At 46.5% G+C, this 25,358-nt stretch overlaps 5 protein-coding genes across 10 annotated transcripts; 2 read left to right on the top strand and 3 right to left on the bottom strand.

Moving 5' to 3' along the window:
- The first annotated feature begins 463 nt into the window (after positions 1-463).
- Positions 464-4,233, top strand: LOC120456720. Of its 2 annotated transcripts, none has more exons than XM_039643702.2 (5): positions 464-1,037; positions 1,169-2,443; positions 2,510-3,276; positions 3,337-3,691; positions 3,777-4,233. In XM_039643702.2, exons 1-5 carry the CDS (start codon positions 911-913, stop codon positions 4,067-4,069), a joined length of 2,817 nt encoding a protein of 938 aa, XP_039499636.1. In that variant the 5' UTR covers positions 464-910; the 3' UTR covers positions 4,070-4,233. The 2 variants fall into 2 exon arrangements, with proteins under 2 accessions (XP_039499636.1, XP_039499635.1); XM_039643701.2 differs by having other exon boundaries at positions 465-1,037; positions 2,507-3,276.
- Positions 4,234-11,462: 7,229 nt separating this feature from the next.
- LOC120456909 (zinc finger protein-like) lies at positions 11,463-13,282 on the bottom strand. The gene is made up of 2 exons (XM_039644039.1): positions 13,270-13,282; positions 11,463-13,155 (listed from the first exon to the last, which is right to left on the bottom strand). The coding sequence occupies exon 2, from the start codon at positions 13,107-13,109 to the stop codon at positions 11,823-11,825; it is 1,287 nt and encodes a 428-aa protein (XP_039499973.1). The 5' UTR covers positions 13,110-13,155; positions 13,270-13,282; the 3' UTR covers positions 11,463-11,822.
- A 661-nt stretch (positions 13,283-13,943) lies between these two features.
- LOC120455224 (trithorax group protein osa) lies at positions 13,944-18,903 on the top strand. The gene is made up of 3 exons (XM_039641196.2): positions 13,944-15,027; positions 15,158-15,692; positions 15,947-18,903. Exons 1-3 carry the CDS (start codon positions 14,404-14,406, stop codon positions 17,536-17,538), a joined length of 2,751 nt encoding a protein of 916 aa, XP_039497130.1. The 5' UTR covers positions 13,944-14,403; the 3' UTR covers positions 17,539-18,903.
- Positions 18,904-19,800: 897 nt separating this feature from the next.
- On the bottom strand, positions 19,801-22,275 carry LOC120455226 (GPI transamidase component PIG-T). Its single transcript, XM_039641197.2, has 3 exons — positions 22,259-22,275; positions 21,949-22,196; positions 19,801-21,734 (listed from the first exon to the last, which is right to left on the bottom strand). The coding sequence occupies exons 2-3, from the start codon at positions 22,130-22,132 to the stop codon at positions 19,999-20,001; spliced, it is 1,920 nt and encodes a 639-aa protein (XP_039497131.1). The 5' UTR covers positions 22,133-22,196; positions 22,259-22,275; the 3' UTR covers positions 19,801-19,998.
- A 727-nt stretch (positions 22,276-23,002) lies between these two features.
- On the bottom strand, positions 23,003-25,213 carry LOC120456025. 5 transcript variants are annotated; one of them, XR_005616795.2, is made up of 3 exons: positions 23,890-23,906; positions 23,589-23,833; positions 23,003-23,514 (listed from the first exon to the last, which is right to left on the bottom strand). XR_005616795.2 is itself a non-coding variant. In XM_039642592.2 (3 exons), exon 1 carries the CDS (start codon positions 25,020-25,022, stop codon positions 24,810-24,812), a length of 213 nt encoding a protein of 70 aa, XP_039498526.1. In that variant the 5' UTR covers positions 25,023-25,213; the 3' UTR covers positions 23,003-23,514; positions 23,589-23,833; positions 24,144-24,809. The 5 variants fall into 5 exon arrangements, 4 of the variants coding, with proteins under 4 accessions (XP_039498526.1, XP_039498529.1, XP_039498528.1 ...); XM_039642592.2 differs by lacking the exon at positions 23,890-23,906 and adding an exon at positions 24,144-25,213; XM_039642595.2 differs by lacking the exon at positions 23,890-23,906 and adding an exon at positions 24,480-25,213.
- Between the last annotated feature and the right edge of the window lie 145 nt (positions 25,214-25,358).

Here is a 25,358-nt window from a genome sequence, read left to right as displayed (position 1 = left end):
CGGCACTTTGACAGCCACTGATAAATCAATGTCAAATGGCTGCTTTTTCGTGGGGCCACGGAGTTGGCTCGACGTTGTTTAGACTTGGGGGCTTGGAGCTTGGGGCTTGGGGGCCTGGAATGGTTGACTCGGATTAGCAGCGTTGACTAACGAGTGAGTGAGCATGAAGTGCATTATGTATGACCGGTGTGTGGGCTAATTTGATTGAAACACACATAATTATACAACTAAGTTACGGACTTCGTTCGTTTCGCACACGCAAAAGCCGCAGACTGAGCCCCACGGCGGTTAAATAAGGCAGTGGGATTCGTTGGATTAAAGATAGCACAACTATACTACTCATACTATTGACTAGCAAAGGAACTTGGATTTCAAGTTATATGAATATATGATATATGGAATGAAATGTGGAACTGAGCAGACCTCAATTGTTGTGTCAAAATCGAATGTGATCGATATAAATGTAACATTTCTTTTTACTCGGCTTCAACGTTAACGTTACTTGAGTTTCGTGCGTGTGATTTTTTTTTTTTTTTGATTTTTTTCAAAATACAGACAGACTTAATCATTTTCACGCACCGGCATGTTTTAGTACAACAACAGTTAGTTACGATCCCCGCCCCCCCAAAAGCCATTCGTTTTAAGAGCATTAAATTCTCAAGCAATTCAATTCAAAAGTGGTCTGAGCAACAGGCAAATAAAAATTCAAACATTATCACCGATTCCCGTGCATTTTGATAGCAAAATTGTTCAAGTTCAAGCCAAACAGATAGAAGGCAAGCCAGCCACAAATACCTAAGCCACTTGCCAAATTGCGAACGTATTGCCGAACGTAGAGCCTACGTCCGGAAGTAGAACCGTAGAACCGTAAAATCGTAGAACCGTAGAACCCATCCCATCCGGCGTTACGATGAAGCCCGACCAGATAAACCGCCTGATCAAGGTGAATACCCGAATGCAACCCTGGTTCCTGCGCAACACCAGCGAGCTGTACGAAAGTGCCGTTAGAACGTACTATGAGCGCGGCTATAGTTCACGTAAGTTACAGTTACACTGTTATGTTACATGTGTAACATAACATTTTACGATAGTTTACGTTATAAGTAAGACTAACTTCTGAAATATAGTATAGTATAGTAATACTTTGTGTATAACCATGAATTTGCAGACAATCGACACCCGCGTTTCCGGACAGAGAACGTTGGTCCTTTGCGCCGGATCAAGAGAGCGGAGGCGAAGCCCAGTGCCAACGACATCTATCCGCGCAGCCACATCATGCAGGCGGATCAGGCGTCGGCGGCCAGCAATTCCAGCAATTCCGGCCAATTTCTGTACTCGATGATGCAGGCGAATCGTTCGCGCTCCATGTCCTTTACGGCGGCTCGTCCTTACGCCTCCGTTTACGGCCAGAGTTCCGTGCGAAGGGTCGCCAGTTCGAGCTGCTCCAGCGGTCGCAGTAGCGAGTCATCCCGCACCGAGATCCTGGTCGGTTCCTTGCGCAAGAGCAAGGCGAGGCGGGAGCGCAAAAGCCGTTCGATGCGCAAAAGCATCGACTCCAAAGAGGACAACCACCTGCTGGTGGACATGGGCATGTTCAGTGGCCGCTCCATGAGCATGCCACCCCGACCATCTGCGTCTGCTTTGGGATCCGTAGCGATGATGCCGCCGAGCAGGCAACACCACATTGCGGCCATGGCGAAGAGCACACTGGCCCAGGGCATTCAAATGCCACGGAACGATGCCGACGCCCTGATGCCGGTGGATGCCGCCCTCAAGCGTCGCATTTCGGTGCTGAGCAAGTTGGATGGTGGACGCAAGCGGTCCGGACTCGGTCCACTGAGCAGTGGGGCGACCGCAAATGGCAGGACCATCACCAGAAACGGACGTCAGCCGTCGGAGATGCGCCTCCGCTTCCAGACTTTGGGCGATCGCATCAAGCAGTTCGAGTACATCCAGTTTGCCGATGGACCCGTGGCCACTTATGCCTTCAATCGGAGCCAGCAGAGACCCATCAATACCAGCATCCGTGATTCGCCAAGGAGTCGAATTGAAAAGCACTCGGCAAGGTCAACCAATACCAGCAACACCACCAGTGCCACCAATGCCACCAATGCCACCAATGCCACCAATGCCACCAATGCCACCAATACCACCACATGCAACGCCACCACGAGACGTTTGCAGGTGAGACAACAGCCGCGCCAGCTCAGCTTCCACAATGTGCTGCACGCCAACTATCGCCAGAGGAGCCGTAGCCTGGAGTCCGGAGCCGTTCAGCTGATGGAATCCCTGGAAACGATGGCGCGACCCGCCACTCCACTCGGTCCGCGGGGATTCGATGGGACCACTCGGGGATCCAGCCTGGACAGCAGTTCGCGAACTAGTTTCAGGCCCAGCACCTCCTCGACCATCACATGGGACAATTCTTTGGGAAGATATGAAGGTAAGCAAATCTAGATATATATAACTATACTATCATAAACTCCATTATTGAATACATTTGCAGATGGATTGGGCAAAAGGTCGGTAGCCGATTTCGGATGTTCAAAGAGTTCGGAGGAGACATCGGGCGATTGGGATGTTAATCCAGGCGAAGATTGGCGCAAGTACCCCAGATCAAGTAGCCCATGCGGAATGGGTTTGATAACAAATGTAGCCAAATCAGACAACGCTTCGGTGGGAAACGCGAGTGCCAGTGGCCAAAATTGGGGCGTCCCATCTGGATCTGCGACCAAATTACGCTCGAGTGAAGGAATAAAGATTAAAGACGATACTATGGAATCGACAACAGTGAATCCGGAGCATGGTAGAGCCAATTCCGGTTCCACTTCCCAAGGCACTTCACAAGCCACCTCGGGATCGGCTTCAGTCCAAGATGAGCCCAGTAGAGCCACCGTTGCACCCGTGCGTCGCGTCCAATTGCAGCAACAGAGTCTGCAGATCGCACCCAAAGTGGATAAGCCAACCAGCGAGGATCTGCCCCTCAACCTGCTCGAGGTCAAGGACATGGCGAAGAACAAGCTGCTGCTGGAGAGTCCACAGGACATGCCGCGCGTGACCAAGGTGACCAGCAATCAGGTGAGCCGCTCCAGCCATCGATCCTTCCTGCAGTCGGCCAAAGAGGCCGACTTGACTGCGGCTAATCCTACCCAGAAAGCGCAGACGCATCGAAAGCAGGAGAAGAAGCCGGTAAGGAAGGCGAATCTAAAGCGGGAGGACAGGACTGCAGCCCAACTCAAGGGAGCCAATCAGCTGCTGGTGGCGAGTGCCTCGCAGGTAGTTAATACACATACACTCACATATAACGTGCAGCTGCATTCCAATGATCCTTGACAGGTTTCGGCCTACAAGCGCGCCTTCCGCACCCAGCAGCAGATACTCAAGGCGGAGATCCTCCATCAGCAGGCGCAGCATCTGCAGGAATCCCCGATAAGTCCATCGGCCATCGAGGGGTCCAAGCAAACCTCCAAGCTGCAGAGTCACCACGGCTCCACACAATCAACCACAACCACCAGTCGGAGCAATGCTCGACCGATGGTCAGACGCAGTGCAGCCAGTTCCGGCGGCAAGGCTGAGCAGGTGGTATCCAAAGCGGGCACTGTGACTCATTCGTCATTAACAGCGAAACCAGAATTAGATAGATTGGTTCTGAAAACGAGGGGATTGAAACGATCACAGCTGAAGACAGCAGGTAAAGTTTCGGATTTTGTTCATTTCTCTTAACACTTGCTTACTGCTTTTAGTACAAATACATATATCCTGTTGACTCTTTACAGCTGCTACTGCAACAGCAACTTTAACAGCGAAGCGGACTGCTGCAATTGTGGTAACGGCGAAGACAACAACGAAAATGGGGAATGGAGCTGCGATTTCTGGTGGAGGTGGGGGAAGGGGAGTTGGAGTTGGTGGAGCTGGTCGGAGATCGGGAAAGGAAACGCCGACAGCAGCAGCGGCGACAACAACACTTCGATCGTTGCAGTTGCAGTCGCAGTCGCCGTCGGCGTCGCAGTCGGCGCAGCAGCGGCGTCAGTTCCACTTTCCATATTTCCCATGGCGTCCCAGCTACTGAGTGTTCACTGAGTGTCCCGCTATATCGCCCGTGCGCTCACTCACCCACTTACTACTCTCGCAATTGTTCCCACCATGAAGCGTGAGAGAGATAGACAGACAGACAGACAGATAAATCCAATGTAACGGTCAACTTAACAGTACAATAAAATCTTACGAAATCCATGTCTTTAAAAACAGCAAATGCATGGGTAAACAAAGTGTGTGCATCGTCGTCGTCGGCAACTGTAAATCTGTTGGTGGAATTGTACCGCAAGCCAATGCTAATTTCGACACACAACAATTCGCAGACACAGCTCTATGTTCATATGTACATATGTGTGTGTGTACATACCCAATACCGCGACCACTCTCCCTCTCCACTTTCGCGTATCAACAACACAGCATTAATTTTTCATGCAGATTTAACCGTTACATGACAGGACCAACAAGCGCTGCGTACAGTGGAACCCCGGGCTAAGTGAACACCCAGCACTATACTAACGTGATCAAATTTGATAAAATAACTGAATACTTGAATCAATTATAGGAAAGAAAACCTTTTTGTCCATATGTATTCATAAATGTTTGACAAATATTACTCATACGCAGTGTGTTCTCTTTCGTTCACCAATTCATATTTCTACTTAATTCAACTATCTCTTGTACAACTAGTAGAAAGTAACGTTTATTTGTCAATGCTGTCTACTGTACCCCGACACATCAATGTCAAACGGCAGATAAGCGTCGACAACAACAATAAAGCATCCAAGGAAACGCAGGAGACCGAATAGCCAGAAAAACAACAAGAACAACCAGAAAATATACAAAACTGTAAGAGAGTGAGTGAGAATAGTAGCGACAAGAAAACGGCGACGACTTTTGTGGGTGGGACAAGTTGGGGTGTCTTTCGTTACGAAAGATTGGATTGGAGGATGTTTTTTGGCTTGTTGTCAGCACTGCGAATTGTTGCCGCGTTGTTTTTTTTTTTGATAAATGATGATGCGTGCCACATGACTGGCCATATAAACGGACTCAACTCCGCCGCTTGGATCTACAGGATCTAGAGCAGGCGAAAAATCAAATGAAGAAAAAACCGAAGAAGACAGTGGCAGACAAATAGGCTCAGTGGCCGGGACAAAGACAGCACAACCTTTGAACCAGGCTAACTGGCTGACTGACTTGGCTAAAATAGATTGACAGTCGTACAAAGGGTATGCAAAAACCCAAGGAAAACTACAAAGAAAAGCGGCTCGAAACAAACTCAACTTAAGCTTACATTTTATTGTGTTTTAGTTAAGCGAAAACCAAAGAAATGCTACTTGAAACTCTTAGAAACTAAACTGTAAACATTAGTTAAAGATACCCAATACAAAGATACGCTCGCCTGCGAAGATAACAGCTCCACCTGGCGGGGAAAGTTCGGAAACGCTATCTTCCTGATACAAGTTACATACTTATCAACGAACCTATTATACCCTTTCGCTCTGCGAGTACAGTGTATAATTAATTCCAACACATAGTGGCGCATTCCGTTCGCGTTTCCCTTTGTTTTGGTCCCTATTTTTTTTTGGTAATTGTTTTTTTGTCTTTCTTTTTGGCAACAAAGAGCAGCCAAGCAGCAATGTATGTACGTACATAAAGGGCAATAAAATTAAATCAAATCAAATGAAATGCGCAGATGTATGGCGTTTTATGGGCTGCGCACCGCTTTCCAGGAGCACAAGATGGCCAAAAAGGACGAAGCGGCAACAAGGAGCTCGATTGGTTTGGGTTAGTTAGGCAGTTGGCAGTTAGGCAGTTGGACAGTTAGGAGGCGAAAGGATTAAGGCGAAAACCACACACAAAAAGGCAACTGGGACAACCGCAACCTATTCCAATTCGTGATGCTTTCGGCGCGTTTGTACCCTCTAAAAAGGTTAATTTTCCATTGTAAAAACTAATATAATAACTTATACTAAAGGGGTATTGCTCACCATGCAGCTGAAATTCTTAATAAAAAGCCTTGTATTTTTGTTAAATATCACAATCAATGCATATATTTATATATTCTGTTATTAACAACTTGTTATACATGCATTCACTTATTCAGAGCCACAACACACACACACACACATACATACGTTTCCATCTTACTCGATTTAATTTGATTTTATGAGTGTGAAAACAGCGTCGTTTATTTGAACTCCGCTCATTTCCGATGCCTTTTCTTGTTGGTGTCTCATCTCTGGCAATAAAATAAATCCACCGCAAAGCCGCTGCGGGTAGATTGCTTGGTTGACCCCAAAAAAAAAAAAAATAGGTGGAGGGGTGGGGCGGTGTCTTTGGGGGTCTTTGGGGAAGGGGGGCAGCAGCTGCTTGGATGCTCTGCGTGGTATGAACATGGCCATAACCAGTTGGCCAGAAAGTGCAGATGGAGCTGAAGATTCTAGAATCTGGTAACTGAATCCTGAATCCTGAATCCTGAATACCGAAACCTGGAATGCCTTGAGCTGTCGTTGCATGGCTAATTCAGTTGTTTCGGCCACTTTTCATCCGTTAATGTGTCGGTGCTCATCGCAGGATCCCCAAGGATGTTTGCGTGTGTGTGTATATATTTTCAGTGGGCAGTTTGCAGTTGGAGGAGCGAGTGGCATTCCAGTACAATGTCGCATCATGTCCGAGTGCCCATTTCCTGTGCAGATATGCTCTCACCTTCTGGGGGAATTCCCCTTGCAGCCCCTCTACACTGAAATTTATTTAACTTGTTACTTCTATTGTATATATTGCATTATTGCATTGAAGTGGTGGTTAGAAGTATTTATTTCTCGATTGCAGCTAAACTTAGACTGATTTTCTGTAGATTTTTTGAATAGAAAACCTTTTTTTTTGCAGTGAACTATCTTGCCTTTTTCCGCCTGCATCTCACAGAGTTTTGAGCTCCCTTCGGTTTTGTGGTCATTTCAAATTTTCATTTCATTTGCCATAAAAAGGAAATTGGTTTCGTATGCCAGTTGACATGGCCCTTTACCACCAGCCGTGGGATTGAAGTGAGGGGGTGACTAGGGGGGTGGTGTGTGTGTGTGTGTGTGCCATGTGTGTGACAGTTAAACACATAACTGCAGCAAACAACAAGCTGAAATACCTGACAAGGGAATGGAGAACTATGGAGCTATGGAACAGTCACTGCCAACGGAAACTACTTCGAGCCAGAGCCATGGAAAACCCATGGAAAACTCATGGAAAACCACTACTAATATGGGGGAAAGTGGGGAGAAAGTGCGGTGGAAGACGTCAGCACAAAGCATAAATGCCAGGAGCTGTGCCATCCGAGCTGTGTTTAAGCTCCTTCACCGCCATGTGGGCGAATTTTCGTGACAGATTCGACCAGGCAAATGCAAAGAGAGGAGCCAAAGGAGCGAGTCCTTGCGAGTCCTTGCGAGTCGTGGCAAAAAGGATGCCGGATTGTTTGCTCTCCAGGGTGTGCATGTCCCTAATTAATGAACTGCTTATGACACCGCTTGGTCACTTATTAATGAACTACTGCCTCAACTGTGTGGCCCGGAAATGCTCCTCCACTTGCATCCATCCCGGTTGCTTCGACTGGTGGCTCCATTTGGATGAGGGTGTGACTTTGGTTTCCGAAGTTATTGGATGCTCTCAATCAAAAGCCAATATACTTTTTGCTCCAAATGAAAACGTAACATACTATCTTATTTGCACACTATCTCAAAGTTGCTTGGTTTATTGGCATAATGCTTATGAGATTCAGGCGATTGCCTTTCAAAAATTAAACATTGAGGCTCTAGATTAATGTAGCATACTTTCGTGCACCTTTGTAAGTAATTTGTTGCTGTTAAGAAACCTCTTGCTGCCATGGCATTACTACTATATATTGTTGCATTTTGTGAAATTAAATTCCATCTGCATGCTTTGCACCTTTCCATGCTCGCCAAGTGCAACTAACTTGAAAAATGTAGATTAACTCTGTTTCACTCTTTGTGTTGTGTTGTGTTGTTTCCCTGTGTTTTATACTATTCCTATATTTTTTTTCCTATTTTTTTTGCCCAAACAAATATTAAATTAACACTCACACACGCGCTTACTGATTTGCTGCACAGAAATAAAGGCGAAAAAATGTGCAAAACTGAAATACCAGAGAGCTCGCACAAATTTTAGAGTTGAATTCAGGTCAGGGTTGCCAGGCGCCCGCGACGACGACGATGATGATGATGATGGTGAAGGGGATGATGATCTGGGTGGCAATGGTGGCAAGGCAGACACACACACACACGCACGCACGCGGAGAAAGTGAAAGAGAAAGGCCGAGAGAAAGGGTGAGCAATTTAGTAGTTCAAAGGCATAAAAAGTGCAACCGAAAAAATATATATATTTATATTTAGCATTGCGGTGCGGTTGCAAATAAATAAAAGCCAGCAGGAACAACAAAATTACAAAATAATTAAATATGAATGGCTGAACATTAAGCTTTTAGCTGCATTCTTTAATAATAAATGCCAACCAGAGGCGATTAAATATTTAAAATCTTGCATATCAGTGCCACACAACAGGTACCCAAGCAAACGAATAAAATCGCATCGAATATGTTGCTACCTCTTATGAATTAACACAAATTAAATTAGCTGCGCAAGAGAAGACGTCTTAAGTAAAAAAAAAACAGTTTTCTAATTATAACACTGCAAAAAGTGGGCAAAAATTACATTTTTGATTGATCTTGTAATTAAATTACTGATTAAAATATTTAAAAAAAAAAGTAACTCTACTTTACTCTAAACTAAATATGAAAAGGCATAACTTGCAAAATTTGTAACAATTTATTACATTTCTAATCAATGTGCATTTAAGCCTGAATATTCTGGATTTGGCCTTTTTTTGCGATTCTTGATGATGACAAATTTAGAATTTCCGTTAATTATCTTAAAATTATTTAGTTTTGTTAATTAGCTGCACAAAGCTGTGTTTATTAAAAGTGTGTGCTTTTTAAACTTAATGCAGTTTAAAAATATGACATTTTAAGCGTTGATTTTTAACACTATTTTTTTTATTGATGCGGCTTTGCATTCTTACATTTCTGGCAAGTCGATGTGAACGGATTTACTGTCAATGGCCCAAAGCAACAACACCCAGCTCATGTCTAACCGCCTGCCACGCCCCCGCTACCGCCACCGCCCTACGCCCCCCTACGCTGAAGAAGAAGAAAAGCGGTAACAGCTGCAGGGTGAAAAATGAGAAAAAGTGAAAAGGGAAAACCCTTCAAAGCTTTTTGGCTGCTGTTTGTTTGAAGTTTTTTTTTGTGTTTTTTTTTTTCTTTGCGCCTTTTAAGTGGCAACTACTTTGCACCTCTCGGTGGTTCACACGCACACCTGCCACGCCCCCCTGCCCACAGCCCCTGCCCCAACTGCCGCCCATTCATGTCTGACTGTCTGTGGCGCCATCTCGTTCTAGCCAAGTGCTTTGGCCTTGAGTCGCTTGGTTCACATTTTTTTTTTTTTTTTTTATAGCCCATTTCTATAATATTTTCCCGGCTGTTTTCTTTTTTCACTCACTTTTTTTCCTGCACCTTGGCACACATGTTACACCTGAGAGAGGCCACAAAACATCACCTGCCCTTTGGCACACGCACACACACGCACACACCATGCACACACACACCTTGCACACACACACAGGCACACACTGCGTATACGCAATTTATGTAATCAAAGCCATGGGGCAGCGCAGCAAAATGCATAAAAATTAAAATAAATAAATAATGTAGCTGAAATTTACGCAAGTTACGTGCGCAAAAGTTAAAGCGTAAGCTAAATAAGGTTTCGTTGAATTTTCCGGGCGAAAAACTCAATTTGTAAACCTAATCGAAAGTTCAGAAAAGAAAATAACATATACATTTCATTCAAAATTAATTAATTTTGCTTAAGCAACTAAGATTCGATTACGTTTGCAATTAGAGCAGATATAAGGCAGAAAATAATACAACTAAATTAATAAATAACAAGCAAATGAAATATAAAACTTAATAAATAAGTTAAAGAAATTCGCATGTTGACCCGCATTTTGCAATTATTTGCAGGCCGAAATGCAAACAAATTTATATAAATTATGCTGTTTGGCGGTGCGAAGGGGAAAGGGAGGGGAGTGGAAAGGGCCAATGATTTATGGTATCAAAAATTTAATTTTGCGGCTTTTTAATCAACAGAAATCAAATGCAGGCAACATGGCTCTCAATTTCGCACGTTATTTAGGCAAATCTTTTATTTTTTAACTTAACACTAAGAGTTAACTTTCTTAAAAGAGTTACCTTTCTTAAGTTAATCTAAAAAAGATATAAATTTAAGCAGATATATGAGCATTTGTAACGAAATTAGTGGAGTAGCTAATGAGAGAGCAAAGGGTAAAGTATCAAGTGGGCGGACAATGGGTTAATGTGAGCATGTGGTGGTGGCGCTGCTTGTGGGGTTAAGGGGGTGGCTACAAGGGTTAAACGGGTTTTGGATTTTTGGGGAAGGGGGAAGGGGGATGAAGGATGAAGGGGCCTGGGAAATCGGAGGCTGCGGTGGCGCCCAAATTGATGCATGTGCAGCAGCACGTTCCGGCAATGCCACTAAATCCCCTCTGGGACAACAGGCGACAGGCGGAAGCCACAGAAAGGGGCGTGGCAGCGCATGGAGGGCGGCAAGGCGGTTTATTTGCAAAAGCTGCATCGATATGTTATTTGCATGTGTCCAAAAGGGGGGTGGTGGCCTTTTCGGGGGGAGATGGTAGGTGGTTGGGGGTTTTTCGGTAGGGTTTTCACTAGGGTTTTCCCCACCATGGCCAAGCAAATCCCGTGGCAACTTTTTGCCACGCGAAAACTTTCTCAGTCAAGTTTATGCATGAATAAAGTGAAAAGCTGCAGGCAAACACATGCACTGTCCACAAAAATGCTGCTCTTTCAATAAAAATATGCAATGCAAACATTTTCTTGACTTAAAAAGTGCATAAATGACTCAAAAAAAGCAAAACTCATGTTCACTAAAAATGAAGCATAGATTTCTCGCAGTGCATGGGCCCAAACTCATACACTTATGCACACGCAGAAACAGTTGTTGCCACAGCGAAATAGCAGAAAAAAGTCATTCCGTGTTCCACTCACATGCGCATAATCCGGCGAAAAGTTGCATTTTATTTAGTGCGGACAAGACACGACAACATATGTTGGCCTACTTCAAATTCAAATTCAGATACAGATGCAGATGCAGTTGCAGTTGCAGACTCTAACTCGCATTAGGCAGCTTGAAGCGGACACAAAGCGGAATCCATGGATTCCCTTTTAATTATCTCGATGAACAATTGGCCATGTGGTGAATCACTTCAGAGATTCCGTCAGTTATCAGTTGAAAACCAGAGCCAAAGAAGCTGCAACAATCGTTTAAATATAAATTCGTATAAAACTTTATTAGTTAACTGAGACATATTCACATACAAGATCTTGTTTCACAGAAAAAAGACAGTGTTATTACTTACATATGATATTTACATATTAAAAATCAGTTTTCTGCACAAAGTGCGGTATTATACAATAATAAATAGCAATGCACTCTACAAAGTGCATGCTATATTTTTAACACAAGCATTTGTACCTTATAAAAAACCAGGGCGCATATACAAAACTATCAAATAGATATGTACAGCCTAACTATATTTACATCCTATTTATACAACTGTCTTATTGTTATAAATAATATTATCAGTTCAGTGGGTCCAATAAATCCGGATTTCCCTTCGTTTATGATTACCTACTCCTTCTTGTGGACACGCATATGCCGATTAAGGGAGCTCTCTGCCAGAAAGGATGCGCTGCAAGTGGGGCACTTGAAGGGGTGCTCCTTGGAATGGAGCCGCAGCATGTGACCCTGGAGGCTGGAGTTCCATAGGAAGGCGCGCGAGCACTCGGTGCACTTGTATGGCTTATCGCCCGTATGGATGCGGGCATGCACATTGAGCACGGATTGGGTGGCAAAGGATTTGGAGCAGGCGCCGCACTTGTAGGGCTTCTCGCCCGAATAGTTTCGAATGTGCGACTGAAAATCGTAGTCGGTGGCAAATGTCTTGGGGCAGTGGGTGCACTTGAAGGGTCGTACTCCCGTGTACGTTTGGATATGCCGCTGCAGGCAGGTCTTCTTTCTGTACGTGTTCGAGCAGTGCGTGCACTTGAACGGCCGTTCGCCGGTGTGTATGGTCTGGTGCTCCTTCAGATATCTGGCCGATTTGAATCTCTTCGAGCATTGGTGGCACTCGAATGGCTTCTCCGCCGTGTGAACAGTGAGGTGTTCCTTCAGCGCGAACGCGCGATGATAGCTCTTTGGGCAATGTGGGCATTGGTGTTTGCGCTCTGGCTCCACTCTGCTATTAGTCTGCGTCTCAACGATGCGGGGACTACTTTCCAGGACATTCTCTTCTATGTCCTCAGTCTTTATGTGCTGATCGATGTGATCGAGTTCGCAGTAGTCTTCTTCCGCTGAGAGATCTTCGTCAATGGGCTCATTCTTCACTTGGCATTGGAATCGCTCGTTCTCGGGAGACTCCTTCTCCAGGTGCTGTACTGCAGTTTCTGGAGAGTTTTCTCGGGTGTCTTCCATATAATCGCATGTGAATTGCTCGCCTTTTGAATCTTCTTCTATTGGGAAATTGCTTCTCTCCTGGAATTGATCATCTCTGAAGGATTCTTCATGGGGAAAAGTAGTTCCAAGCTTCTCCAGCTTGGCTTGGAACTGGTGCCCATTGGTAGCTCCTACTGGCGGCAAATCCTCTACAGATTCTTCCCTCTTCACCTGGCAATGGAACTGTGGGTCACCCGTTTCCTTGTCATCCTGTAAAGCCTTAATTTCAGTCTTCTTGAGAAACTGATGACTCCTTCGGAATTTTGTGATGGTGTCAATGGCACTTTTGGCATCCTTTAGGCAGGGCAAACAGATGGTTTCGGGTAGGTAATCACCTCTATAAAGTGGATATTGTATGCACTGCGATACCATATCCGCAATATTAGCTCCCAAGTATTGTGGATCATCAAATATATTGACCATGACTTCCGAGGTTCCCAAGCAAGTTCGGCAAATCTTCGACTTTGTCCTAAAATGCAGGCATTTAATGAGTTATTACAATAGTTTATCGTTCACATGCACTCACATTTTTCTATTGTATTACAACATTTTGTAAATCAAATCAACAAATGATTTTGTTTACCTCGATATTGCACTAATCACCCTGTTCAACCGCCTTGGCCAGTGCTGCAAACGTCAAAAACTAGCTAGGTTGCGTAGCTAAAAAGTATGTCTTTTTAAAAGTTCTTTAATAATATAGCTTACTGTTACTTAAATTCATTGATACGAAAATATAAATATAAACCACGCACGTCTAAGAAAATTAGCTGACCGAATTAAAATAGCCAAAAATCTGGCGGCAGTATAGCTGAAATAACAATAAGTAAATAACATGAAGCCCAGCAGGACACTAAGCAGTAGTGTTGCATTTTCATTTCAAAATATAAATTAAACAATAACTGCAGTGGAAAACAGTAAAAAAAACCGGTATCTATTTCGATCAGTGCTGCAAAACGCAGCTTTAAAACAGCATATAAAAAATACAGCGAACGCCATGTTGAGGGGGCCTAGCACGTTCAATCTTTCTGGTCATGCTAACCAATTTCTATTTACATGTTCAAATAAATACATATGCATTTTAAAAATGTGTTTAAGAGCTGAGACATTTTCATAGCTCGACTTGCACAACGTTATAGATAAATGTGCAAAATATAACATACAAACACATAAAGGCTAGTCTAACAGAATCTGTTGCCCGGCTGTTAACTAACAGCGGCGTACGTCAGGCGCCGTCAAGCCCGGTTTGATCGTGCATGCGACCGATTAATCGACTCGAGCCGCCTGTGCAATCGTTTTAAGCGTCGTTCCGTTCCATGCAAATTGCGAAAAAGTGTCGGAAAATTAAGGAAAAATATGTTGTTTTGCAGTGCCAACGTGTGAGCGCCAGCGTACGCGTACAATAGCCAACCGAATTGCCAGTGAATTTTTCGCATAGCCGGCGTTTTTCCGCTCGCCGTAAAACAATCAAAAAAAAAGGGGAAAAGATAGCCACTTCTTTGCCCGTGTACGTGTGCGTGTGTTTGCGTGTCTTTACTTAGTGTGTGTGTGTGCCAGCGCTCGCGGTTGTGTGCGTGCTTGTGTGTGTGTGTATGTGAAGAAAACGCCGCACACTGCGAAAATTTTCCTTTTCTTTCCCCAACGGTCGAATATAACCGCTAAAATTGTGGAAAAACAGGAGAAAACCCCCAAGCGGAAGAAGAAGACTGCAGCCAGTAAAATGTCTGCAGTTTACTCGCCGCAACCGCCGCAGCAGCAGCCGCAACAGCAGCAGCAACTGCAGCAGCAGCAGCAGCCTCCCCCGCCACAACAACAACAGCAGCAGCAGCAACAACAACAGTTGCAGCAACCGCCACCAAACTCCGCGCCCAATCAACAGCCGCCTGGATCCGGAGTAGGTCCCGGCGGAGGAGGCGGACCGGGCGGACCAGGCGGCGGTGGCATCCTGCCCATGGGCATGCAGCAGCAGCAGCAACAACGTCCGCCCATGGGCGTACCAGGATCACCGGGCAGCATCATCTCTGGCGGCGGCGGCGGCGGTGGTGGTGGAGTTGTTGGCGGCGGCGGAATGCCCGGTGGCGGAATGATGGGCACACCACCGTCCACACCACGCGGTGGCGCCAATATGCAAGGCGGCGGTGGTGGTGGGGTGCCGCAGCAAGTGAACTCGGCGCAAATCCAAAAGATGCTCGACGAGAACTGCGGCCTCATCCAGACGATTCAGGACTTCCAGAGCATGGGCAAGGCGCAGGAGTGCATGTCCTACCACGTCGCGCTGCATCGCAATCTGGTCTACCTCGCCCAGTTGGCCGATCCCGCCATGAACATCTCACAAATACTGCCGGTGCGTAAAACAATGAACGATAAGCATGCGACCTCAATGGTGGAATATGCTATTTCATAATCTTATGAAGGGATTGCATTAAAAACATATTTTCTGATCCCCCATAATAATGAATTCAATCCATCCACAGCCGCCGCACGTCCTCCAAACGCAGGCGATTCAGCAGGGCGGCCAGCAGACGCCGCCAACTGGACCGCACGGCATGCTGGGTGGTCCGCCGCAGCAGCAGCAGCCGGGTCAGGGTCCAGTGCCTGGACAACCGGGCCAGGGTCCGCCGCAAATGGGCATGCAGCAGCACGGCGGCGATCCGCAGGGACCGCCTGTCCAGATGCCGCCATACGGCGCACAGCAGCAACAGCAGCCGCAGCCACATCCCGGCCTGCCGCCGGGCGCCCAACAACAATCTCAGCAGCAGCAACAGCAGCAGCAGCAACAACAACAGCAGGCTGCAGCAGCGGCGGCAGCAGCAGCAGCGGCAGCTGCCGTAGCAGCCGGCCAACAGCAGGGACCGCAAGTCAGCCAAGCGGGTCCGCAGTCGCAGCAGCAGCAACAGCAGCATCCCGTCTACCGCAACGCCCAGGGTCAGGGACAGCCGGGAGCTGGTCAAGGGCCTGGCCAGGGCCAGGGGCCGGGTCAGTCTGTCATCAATCCGAATGCCGCGCCCAGTAAGTGTAATGTAGACGCTCAAGAACTCGATGGAGATCAGTCGTGGATGGACTATTTTCTGAATGAATTTGACCTGGATGCTCTTTGTTTTGACGAACTCCTGTGATATTTGTTAATTTACTAATAACTAATAATATAATTCCAAAATCCTAACCCATTGTTTATAGTTTATTTCGTGCACCCGTTACGATCAGTCAGTGGTGTGTTGTACGCTGTACTCTTACTTATCTTTCAACCATCTTTCGCCTTGCAGATCAACAGCGTCCCAACAACGGACCACTGTCCGGACCCCAGAATCCCCAGCAACAGCAACCGCAACCAGGCGGCCAACAGCCGCCTAATCAGCAGCAGCAGGGCGGTCCCGGCGGACCAGGACCACAGCCAGGAGCCGGCGGACCAGGTGTACCGCCACCGCAGAGTCCGTACCGCGTCAGCTACCAGCAGCAACAGCAGCAGCACAGCCACTATCCCGGCTATCCGCCACAGCCGCAGACGCAGTACCAGCCGCAGAGCGCCTATCCCTACGGGCCGCCAACCCAGGGCTACGGTCCACCGCCGCCGGGTCCACCGAATGCCGCTCAAGGTGGCTACCATCATGGGCCAGCCGGTGCGGCGACGGGCGCCAGTGGGCATGGCTATCAGCCAAATGCCGGAGCCGGGCAAGGACCACCGCCGGGTGCATATCCACCGCCGCCTGGCAGCCAGCAGGTGCCACCGGTGCCGGGGCAACAGCAGCCGCCGCCAGGACCACCACCACCAGGACAACCGCCGACCGGTGGCCAGCAACCGCCACCAGGACCGCCGCAGAGTCAATACGGACCTCCGCCGCCGCAGAACTCTGCTGGCGGACCGCCACCGATGGGCTATGCGGGCTATCCACCGAATCCCGGACAGTATGGCCAGTCGGCAGCGGGAGGAGGGCCACCGCCCAGTGGCTACTGGCCGCCGCCACCACCCACGAGCAGTGCTCAGAGTCCCTATCAGGCGTATCAACAGCAGCAGCAGCAGCAAGCAGCCGCCGCTGGCGGAGCGGGTGCACCGCCGGGCAGTAGCTACCCGGGCGGACCACCGACTAGCGGAGCAGCGCCACCACCACCGCCGGGCGGTGCCTACAGCACCACGGCGCCCAGCCAGACGCCACCGCCACAGGCTGGCGGCGGAGCAGGCGGTGGCAACACCAATCCAAACGGACCCAACGCACAGCAATCGACGCCGCCGCCGCAGGGAGGAGCTGGTGGTGGAGCGGGACCCAGCGGACCTGGCGGACCGGCTGGTCAGCAGTATGCGGGACCGCCGCAGCAACAGCAGCAGCAACAACAGCCACCAGGCGTGGTGGTTTCCGGTGTGGCACCGCTGCCCACGCAAGTGCAGCCTACATACTCGACGCCGGGCAATTACAATCAGCAGCCAGGAGCACCGCCGCCGCCGAATCAACAGCAGCAGCAACAACAGCAGCAACAGCAACAGACACCGCCATCGGCGGGCGGATCCGCTGGCGGTGGCGGAGCACCAAATGCCCAGGGACAAGGCAATCAGCAACCGCCTCCGAATGGAGCCACACCGCCGATGCCACCGAATCAATACCAGCCGGCGCCGGGCGCACCACAAGGTCCGTACGGAGGACCGCCGCCACCACAGGCCTACGGACCACCGCCGCCGGGTAGCGCGTATCCCGGCCACGCCTACCATCAGCCACCCCAGGCCGGTGGCTATGCACAATACCCGCCCACGCAGGGCTATCAGGGCTATAGGCCCGCCGGGGCACAGATGCCGCCGCCAGGAGCACCACAGGGCCCGCCACCCACCGGCGCATATGGATACTACAGTCAACAGCCGCCTCAATGAGGAAGGGACAGCCTATTACCGCCGCTGCCACCTGGCTGTCTCCACAACAAGTAATTCTCGGCTGGGATTCGCTGGTTGAAGCTGGAGAGGATTCACGGGCCGAACACCATGGAAATCCGGAGAGGATTTGGAGGCCAGTTGGAGGAGGTAGTGCAGCGCGAGTAATAGCATAACTGGACGGCGACGACAAGGAGCACATTGCGTTACACTAGGCATATGATTAAGATTTGTATCAGAGAGTAGAGTGGAGCAGGAGAAGGAGGAGGAGGAGGACTACGATTAGAGCTAAGAGTGGCAGCCGCAGAAGATGAAGTATAAGTAGGATTACGGATAGGAGAAAGACGAGTAAGCATAAGACTTAAAGTAGGCGAAAAGAACGACGAGTGAATGATTTGATAATGAATCGAGATGCAAATTCAGGGTTCCCACATGCAAGCAGCGAATTCCTCGCATTTCGCAGCTCCATTGAGCTGTCGACTTTTATCTGAAAGGAAGTGAAGAAAGTTTATTAGTTTCGGTGATAGATAGCAGAGGGATAAGTAGCTCGAAACGAACCGAAACCGTAGATCTAGAACAAAAGAAAACACGAAGTGTAGTCCGTGAAGGAAGAAGCGATCTAGAACTAAGTAAGCTGATTAAAATGCGCAAGCGAACAAGAAACCGTGTCCTAGGCCCAAAAATCCAGACAACATGGATGGATCGATTTCTCAGGATGCTCACGAGAATACAATTTCCCGATTGAGCAATGAAAGTGTCAGTTTTTGAGAACTTAAACTCGGATTCACAGTGGGCCGTGTAGTCTGTAGGCAATTATAAGCGATATTGGTTGTAAAACCACAAATACTTGATGGGCTTTCTAAGAATTGGCCCAGTTACCATTACTTATAAGGGTTTATAGATTACGCCGCCTTTCTGGGAATTCTGGGAATCCAATCCATAGCAATCGACCCATCCTATTATATATATATATATTAATTCTCTCTTAAGTAGGTTCCGCTCCTCTTTAAAAACGATTATTCTAAACGATTTATACATATGCATATATAAATATACTTAAGTGTAAGGAAGAGGACGATGGAGCAGCAGAATAGTGCGTGTTTTTAACGTAATTAATCTCCTAAATATTTAAACTATTTCTTATTTTTTTTTTTGTATTTTTGTGTGTGTTTTTGTAGACGTCTGTTTTTAAAGTTTGTGCATTTTTGTGTAGCAATTTTACATTTAATTATACTTGGTAACCCCCGTTCCCCCGATTTCTTCCAATAGTTTTTTTTTTGCAGTGAAAGATTGTAATTTGAGAAATCCAATATATATTTATACAATAAGCTTAAATTTACTATTTCAAGTAAAAGTAAAAACTATAAACAGCAAGCGGAAATCATGAATAAACCTTACATTTAAAGTTAAACGAAAAGCGAGAGCACTGAAATGAAGCGAATTCATTGGAAATTTAAGCATAAGAAGGAGGACGAGCAGTGTACAGTGAACACTCTCAATACACGAACGCAGATACATATAAATGCCAATAATGCTAAAGAAGAATTAATTTTAACAATAATTGAAATGTAAAACTGAAATACTATGTGTAAGTACTGTTAACGATTATTACAATTATTTGCTTGCACTTTAGAGTTCCAAATTGATATCTAAATTATTTATTAAAGAATAAACAAATTACTTAAGATTAGTTAAAATCTAAACCTAAGAGCTGAGCATTTGGAAAACATAATCGCAACTCCCTAGCAAGTTGAACACTGAAATGAAATTGATACGTGTATTTGTGCACGTATTTCCAAAAGTTCCACTAGACACATAGAATCTTTCTCGCTCTAATTAAGAGTCTGGCTATTTCTGCGCTGCTCTAATCCGATCTGATATAATCTGATTCCATATAGCGATTACTTCAGGATCCACATCGAGACATTTTGATACATGTTTATCAAATAGCATTTAGAAATTTCTATTTTCGAAATGCAAAATAAAAAGAAAAACGAAATCGAAAAAGTTGTAAAAACAAACCGTGCATTTTCACTTGTTTATTTGGGATACAAATTCCTAACTCAGTTAAAAGTATATTTTGCAGTTCTCATTCTTACATCGTATATCATTATTATATTATTATTATAATGTATTTAGCATGTTCTTTAGATTTGCAGTTCTAAAAAAACATAGAATCCCATGGCGTTTTCTTTGGCCTTAAAAGTAATTTTTCCATTTTTTGAATAGTAAAAGTCTTAACAAACTGAAAATACTGCTCGCATATTTTATAATAATATTTATAATATATTCAAAGACCTTTAAGAACGAGAATTGCAACCCGTTTTGCTCCTTGCCCCTTCTGAATGCCCACCGATTCCAGGAATGTGTTTTGTGATACTTTTTATTGGAATTGTAAGGGTTTACTATCAGTGGGAGCTTATCACGACTCCCGATGGCTGTTGTGTGTGTGTGTGTCATCTCCTAGTCCTGCTCCTCCTCTTCCTCGTCGAGATCTTCCAGCAGCGGCTGGTCGCCCGATGGCCCGCCTGGCGATATCGATGCTCTCGCAGATGCCATTCCAGTTGCACCCCCTGCTGCTCCTCCTGCTGCTGCTCGCAATTCTTCGCACTCGGCAGCTGCTTCATCGGTGGGCTTGCCGCGCCGGAAAATCTTGTTGAAGATCTTCTTGACAAAGTTCTTGGGCGTCGACGCCTGGCGGCCCACAATGATCATCTTGGTGGCCACACTGTGGATGGGTCCGAAGGCCAGGGCCACCACCGTGCAAGCCAGACAGATCACATTGTACGGCATGCTGAAGTCGGGCGTGGGCAGCGAAACAATCAGCGCTTCCGTGTGCAAACTGAGCACATAACTCGGCCGTGTGGCATTGAACGAATGCTCGAAGAGATGCCCCTCCGGCGGCAGAGCGGTGTAGTTTCTGCCCATCGGCAGTTGGCTGGACACGATGGCGGAGCCGATGTAGTGGCCGTGATTTGCATCGGGCGGATACTCCAGCCACTTGAGCAGCAGGTAATCCACATCGATGGTGATCAGCGCGGATGTTTGGCCGGGCAGCGTGAAGCCGATTTCCAGGTGGGAGGGCAGTTCCCTCTGCTTGCCGGGCGTATAGTGGAGCAGCTTGAAGGGCAGTCGCTGGCGTCCGTATTCGTTGACACGCTGCGGCTTGCGGCGAATGGAAAGCGTGTGCAAATAGGCGTGCACATACCACGGTATCACCTCCTGCAGCATTATGGGCAATGCGTCGTAATGCGAGTTCGTCACCTCCGTGACGATCCTGCCCCGCTCCTGGCCATGGCCCAATAGATAACGATGAACGGTCACCGGCGGCAGCGATGGCTTTGCCAGATTACGTCTGCGATTCTCGCTCTTTGGCGCCAGCCAGGCCACATTAAACAGCCGCTCGCCGGGCTCCTTGAACTGCTCGTGCATATCGTAGACGGAGTAGACGACACTGTGTCCACCGCGAGTGGTCTTCGCCTCGTGCACGGGCTCCGGTACCAATTGGTAGCGCTCGCCCTGCTCGTTGCGCTGCACATAGATCTTGGAGCTCTCGGCCAGCTCACAGAAGCCATTCAGTCCCATGCCGAACAGACGGCGCAGCGAGAAATCATTGTTGCTCAGCTCGAACAGCCGGAGATCGTAGACCAAGTTGGCCGTCTGGGTAAGCTCCACAATGCAGTTGTCCTCGTCGTGATCCTCGCACAACACCCGCACCTTCAGGCCCAGTGAATGGTACTTGGTATTGTGCACGTGTCCCGAGTTGAGGAGTGAGGCAAAGCCTGAGGCACTACCACATGGAAGCAGTTTCTTCCACGGCGTCAGATTCTCCGTGCACACAATCTCGCGCGGCAATGTGGCGTAGCGGACGAATCTCTGGCCATTGGCTGGCATGAATTGTGGTCGGATCAAGTGCCGCGGTGCAATGCTATTCGTATTGTCCACGAAATTCAGCGAGGCGCACAAAACGCCAGAGAACACGTTGGCCAACTCCTTCCACTGGCGGTCCACTTCGCGGTTGGTCAAATTCGCGCCACTGAACCACGCCCACATCTCGGCACCGCTGGTGGCCTCCACAATGGGATAGCCCCATGTCTCGTAGCGCCACAATCCCTGGGTCAGGCCAATGTGCAGCTCCTTCACCGCAAACTGCTGCAGCAGCTCCGCAATCACGCGGGGCGTCAATTGGGTGTGGTACACTGGAAGAGCAAATGGAAAATATGTAATAACCACTCAAGCGCACATCAATCAGAAGTTGTAATGATGGTTCAATGGAGGGACTTGGTAGGGCAATCTCTTATGGGCACTGGGAAGTGTAGTGTGTGTGGCCTGTACTTCAGCGATGCCGGTGGGTAATCCCCGCCCATTTTGGAATCGTAATGATGCAAACTGACGAGGCCGCCGCAAACTTACGATTGTCCTTGTCGCCGTAGTGCCAGCGCGTGGTGAACTGGAAGTAGGTGTTGACATGGTCGCCGGACAAAGGACGAACCACTAGCTCCTCATGAAAACGTTCGTCATCGCGTCCCAAATTCGCGCCGGCAATAAATGCAACCAGCAGCAGCAGGACAAACGCCACCGGATACTTCCTGGCCATCCTGGTTCAGTGCCAGTGTCTCCGTCTTTAATCCGTTTCGGTTCTACCGATACCTAATAAGCTGCTGTATTTTAATGTATTTTAATAATACAATTTTATTAACAAAAAAAAAACGATTAGACAGACCGTTCTCAGGCAGACCGTTTCATACCCCGAATATACTGAAATATACTACATAATACTCAGGGGGTGTGGAACCTTGCTTAAAAGTGTGGTTCATAGCCATGAGAATAATAATAATAATAAATATAATTGAAAAACATTGTAAGCATATATTCAATCTCTACTCAATCATCCATAATGTAATAAGAAGGCCAATTCTGAGCAGACTCAAAACTATGAGCAGACTCATACCCCGAATATACTGAAATATACTACATAATACTCAGGGGGTGTGGAACCTTGCTTAAAAGTGTGGTTCATAGCCATGAGAATAATAATAATAATAAATATAATTGAAAAACATTGTAAGCATATATTCAATCTCTACTCAATCATCCATAATGTAATAAGAAGGCCAATTCTGAGCAGACTCAAAACTAGAAAACCTATTTACTCAGCAAATGCTGGAATAAGCTCTTTTTAAAACCCCAAGCCAATTTGTAAGCCAGCAATTTAAAATCTATTTAAATAAAAAATGGGATTAGCAAATATTGTACTTGCTTAAGAGTTGCCAAGTTTCTATTGTATTTAATCAGCTATATTTAGGAATTTTATCAAATGGCATATTATAAAGGTCCCAACAAGGGTCACTTTTTTTAAACTTCAAAAAAAAATCTCTGGAAACTTTACTTCTCATTTCGAATTGTTCTGAATAGTAGTGCAACCTAAATTACTTAAATTATCGACGGCGAAAAAACAACAAGTAAGTGCAGTTCTTGAACGTTTTTAATCGATGCGTGAACACAGGGATCATTTATTCACATATTTAATATGCACACTCCAAGTCTTTATACTCTTTAAATTAATTGTAAAAATGTATCAGGGAAAGTGGTCTTTTGTACAATTGAAAAGGACAGGTGCGATTCGTTCTTATGTTTTTATGCATTCAGGAATTTTCGTTACTTTTAAATAACTAAGATGCAACGACTTGCACGACTTTGGCAACAAAATAGTGTAGAAATTTAAATAAGTACATTGGAATACAGGTAGGGCTATTAAGTCTGTAACTTATTGGAAGTCATCTCCACTTTTTTGACCACAAGAACATGTTGTCTTTGGAGTTGGTTTTTAGTGCATTTAACATGGCAACTTATTGCTCGCAGGCTGTTGTGCGTCGTTTCTCCCGGGACTTCAGTTTTCCAAACTCCTTTCTATTTCCTTGCAATGTCCGTTTGCGATTTTCGTATGAAATTTCCAATTCAACTCCTTCCAGGGTGTATCTAACAAGAATGATGAAATGGCAGTAATTAAATTTCGCAACATTATCTTGGAGGGGCTGCAATTGTCTACTTACTGTGCCATTACTTCCTTTATGATTTGTTTCAATTCCTTCCTCCTGCCGGTGACTTGCAGCTCTTCGAGATCTCTTTAATCGCCTTGATTTTCTTCGACTCGATACCCTCGATATCCTGGTATGGTGCAGGTGCACCTCGCATTAGAGATCTTTTGTCCTCCGAGAAGTTAAGCTTTTTGTTTTAAACAAATCGGAACGAGCAGCTAGCATAGTTTTAATATAATTCCCATGTAGCAGTGGAGAATCTGCAATTCAATATGATGTTTTTATATTAATTATAAGCGTAATTATATGCGTATACATTCTAGGCAATCGACTAAAGTCTCATTTCCCATTTATACATCTAAACCAAATACAGGTAGTAGCATGAACATTTTTGAACAAATGTGCCAATGCAAAAAAAAAAACAATCACAGCTGTTTTGCTATTGAAGGTTCGAGTCTTTGGTGGGCAGCAAGCTGGTATTTTTGCAGTGCATCAAGCAGCATGTTTTCGCTGCTGTCTGCCCACTCTAAAATAGTTAATATTACTGTTTGCAAGTATTAGCAAGCGTACTAATTGCACAAAATATAAAGCCCTAAAATGTTGTATCCAACTGGGTAACAATAATTCGACAACAAAGTGCAGCAAAAGCACGCCGATTCCGTTTCCCCCCCACATGGGATTTCGTCTGCCATTTTGGTATTTTTCAGTGGCATTTTGCCGCACGCGTTAGGCACACACACACATGGCTCGCGGGGCATATTATAGCGACGCACCACGGTCACGCTGCTCAAAGTGAAACGGCCAAACGAAGAAGACGTATCGTGTGTGCTCAGACTTGTGCTCTCAGAATTTTGGTCAACTACATTATTCAGCTCTGGTAGCGATATTACTACTACTACTACTCACACTTAACAACAATACGTACGAAATAACAATGCCGTCGACGCAGCGCCAAACGCAGATAATTTTTTTTGTTAATTCTTTGGAGCAAGCAAGATCTTCAGCGAGCGAAAATAAATGAAATGCAGCCGCCGCACACCATGATATGCAGATTTAATTTAAACAAAAAGCGATCGAACTACGGGGGGTTTTCGCCACTATATTTGGCACATTGTTGACAACAATTTGTATTCTGTTATCATTTGTTTCCGTTGTTTTACCTTTTGGACAGTCATATATGCAGATATACATGTATATCTACATAAATGCACACGAAAATTCGCGGAACGGAACACACTATAGAAACGTAAAGCAGTAGCAGCGGCAGCAGCAACAACAACAACAACTACAACAACGAACAGCGACGACGTCGAAGGAAAGATTTTTACTCGCGTCGCGGTATACTTCAACTGTTTTTGAACTTTTATTGCGTGTTTGCTGCTGCGACAAAACTTGCGCGGCGCCACAAAGCGGAGAAAACGTTGACCGCGTGTGTGTGGCGGAGAGCATGCGCTCTCTCACCCGTATACGTATACGCGCTGGTGTATGGTGGTGTGCGTGTCTGCGGTAGTCGGTACGCGATTTCAGTTGCGCCGCCCGTTTCGCTCGCGTTTATCGCGACTCACACACTGAAGTGAAGGCGGGCGACAAGCGCTGCCATTGCCAATGCCACAGTGTTGTCCGTTGTTCGCCGCGTTCGCTCTCGCCGCAACTCGAGTCGGTTCGCGCAATTCGCCGCACCTGGCTGTGTGTGACTTGCTTGCTCCAAATTTAGACGACCCTTCATTTTGTTTTCCCCCTGTCTCAGTTTAGAGTAAAACTAAAACAGATCACAAGCCAAAAAAA

This window comes from Drosophila santomea, chromosome X (assembly GCF_016746245.2).
Source record: "Drosophila santomea strain STO CAGO 1482 chromosome X, Prin_Dsan_1.1, whole genome shotgun sequence".
In the NCBI taxonomy this organism is placed as follows: Eukaryota; Metazoa; Arthropoda; class Insecta; order Diptera; family Drosophilidae; genus Drosophila; species Drosophila santomea.
Note: the sequence above shows the minus strand (reverse complement) of the source record. Positions and strands in the feature narration are given on the sequence as shown.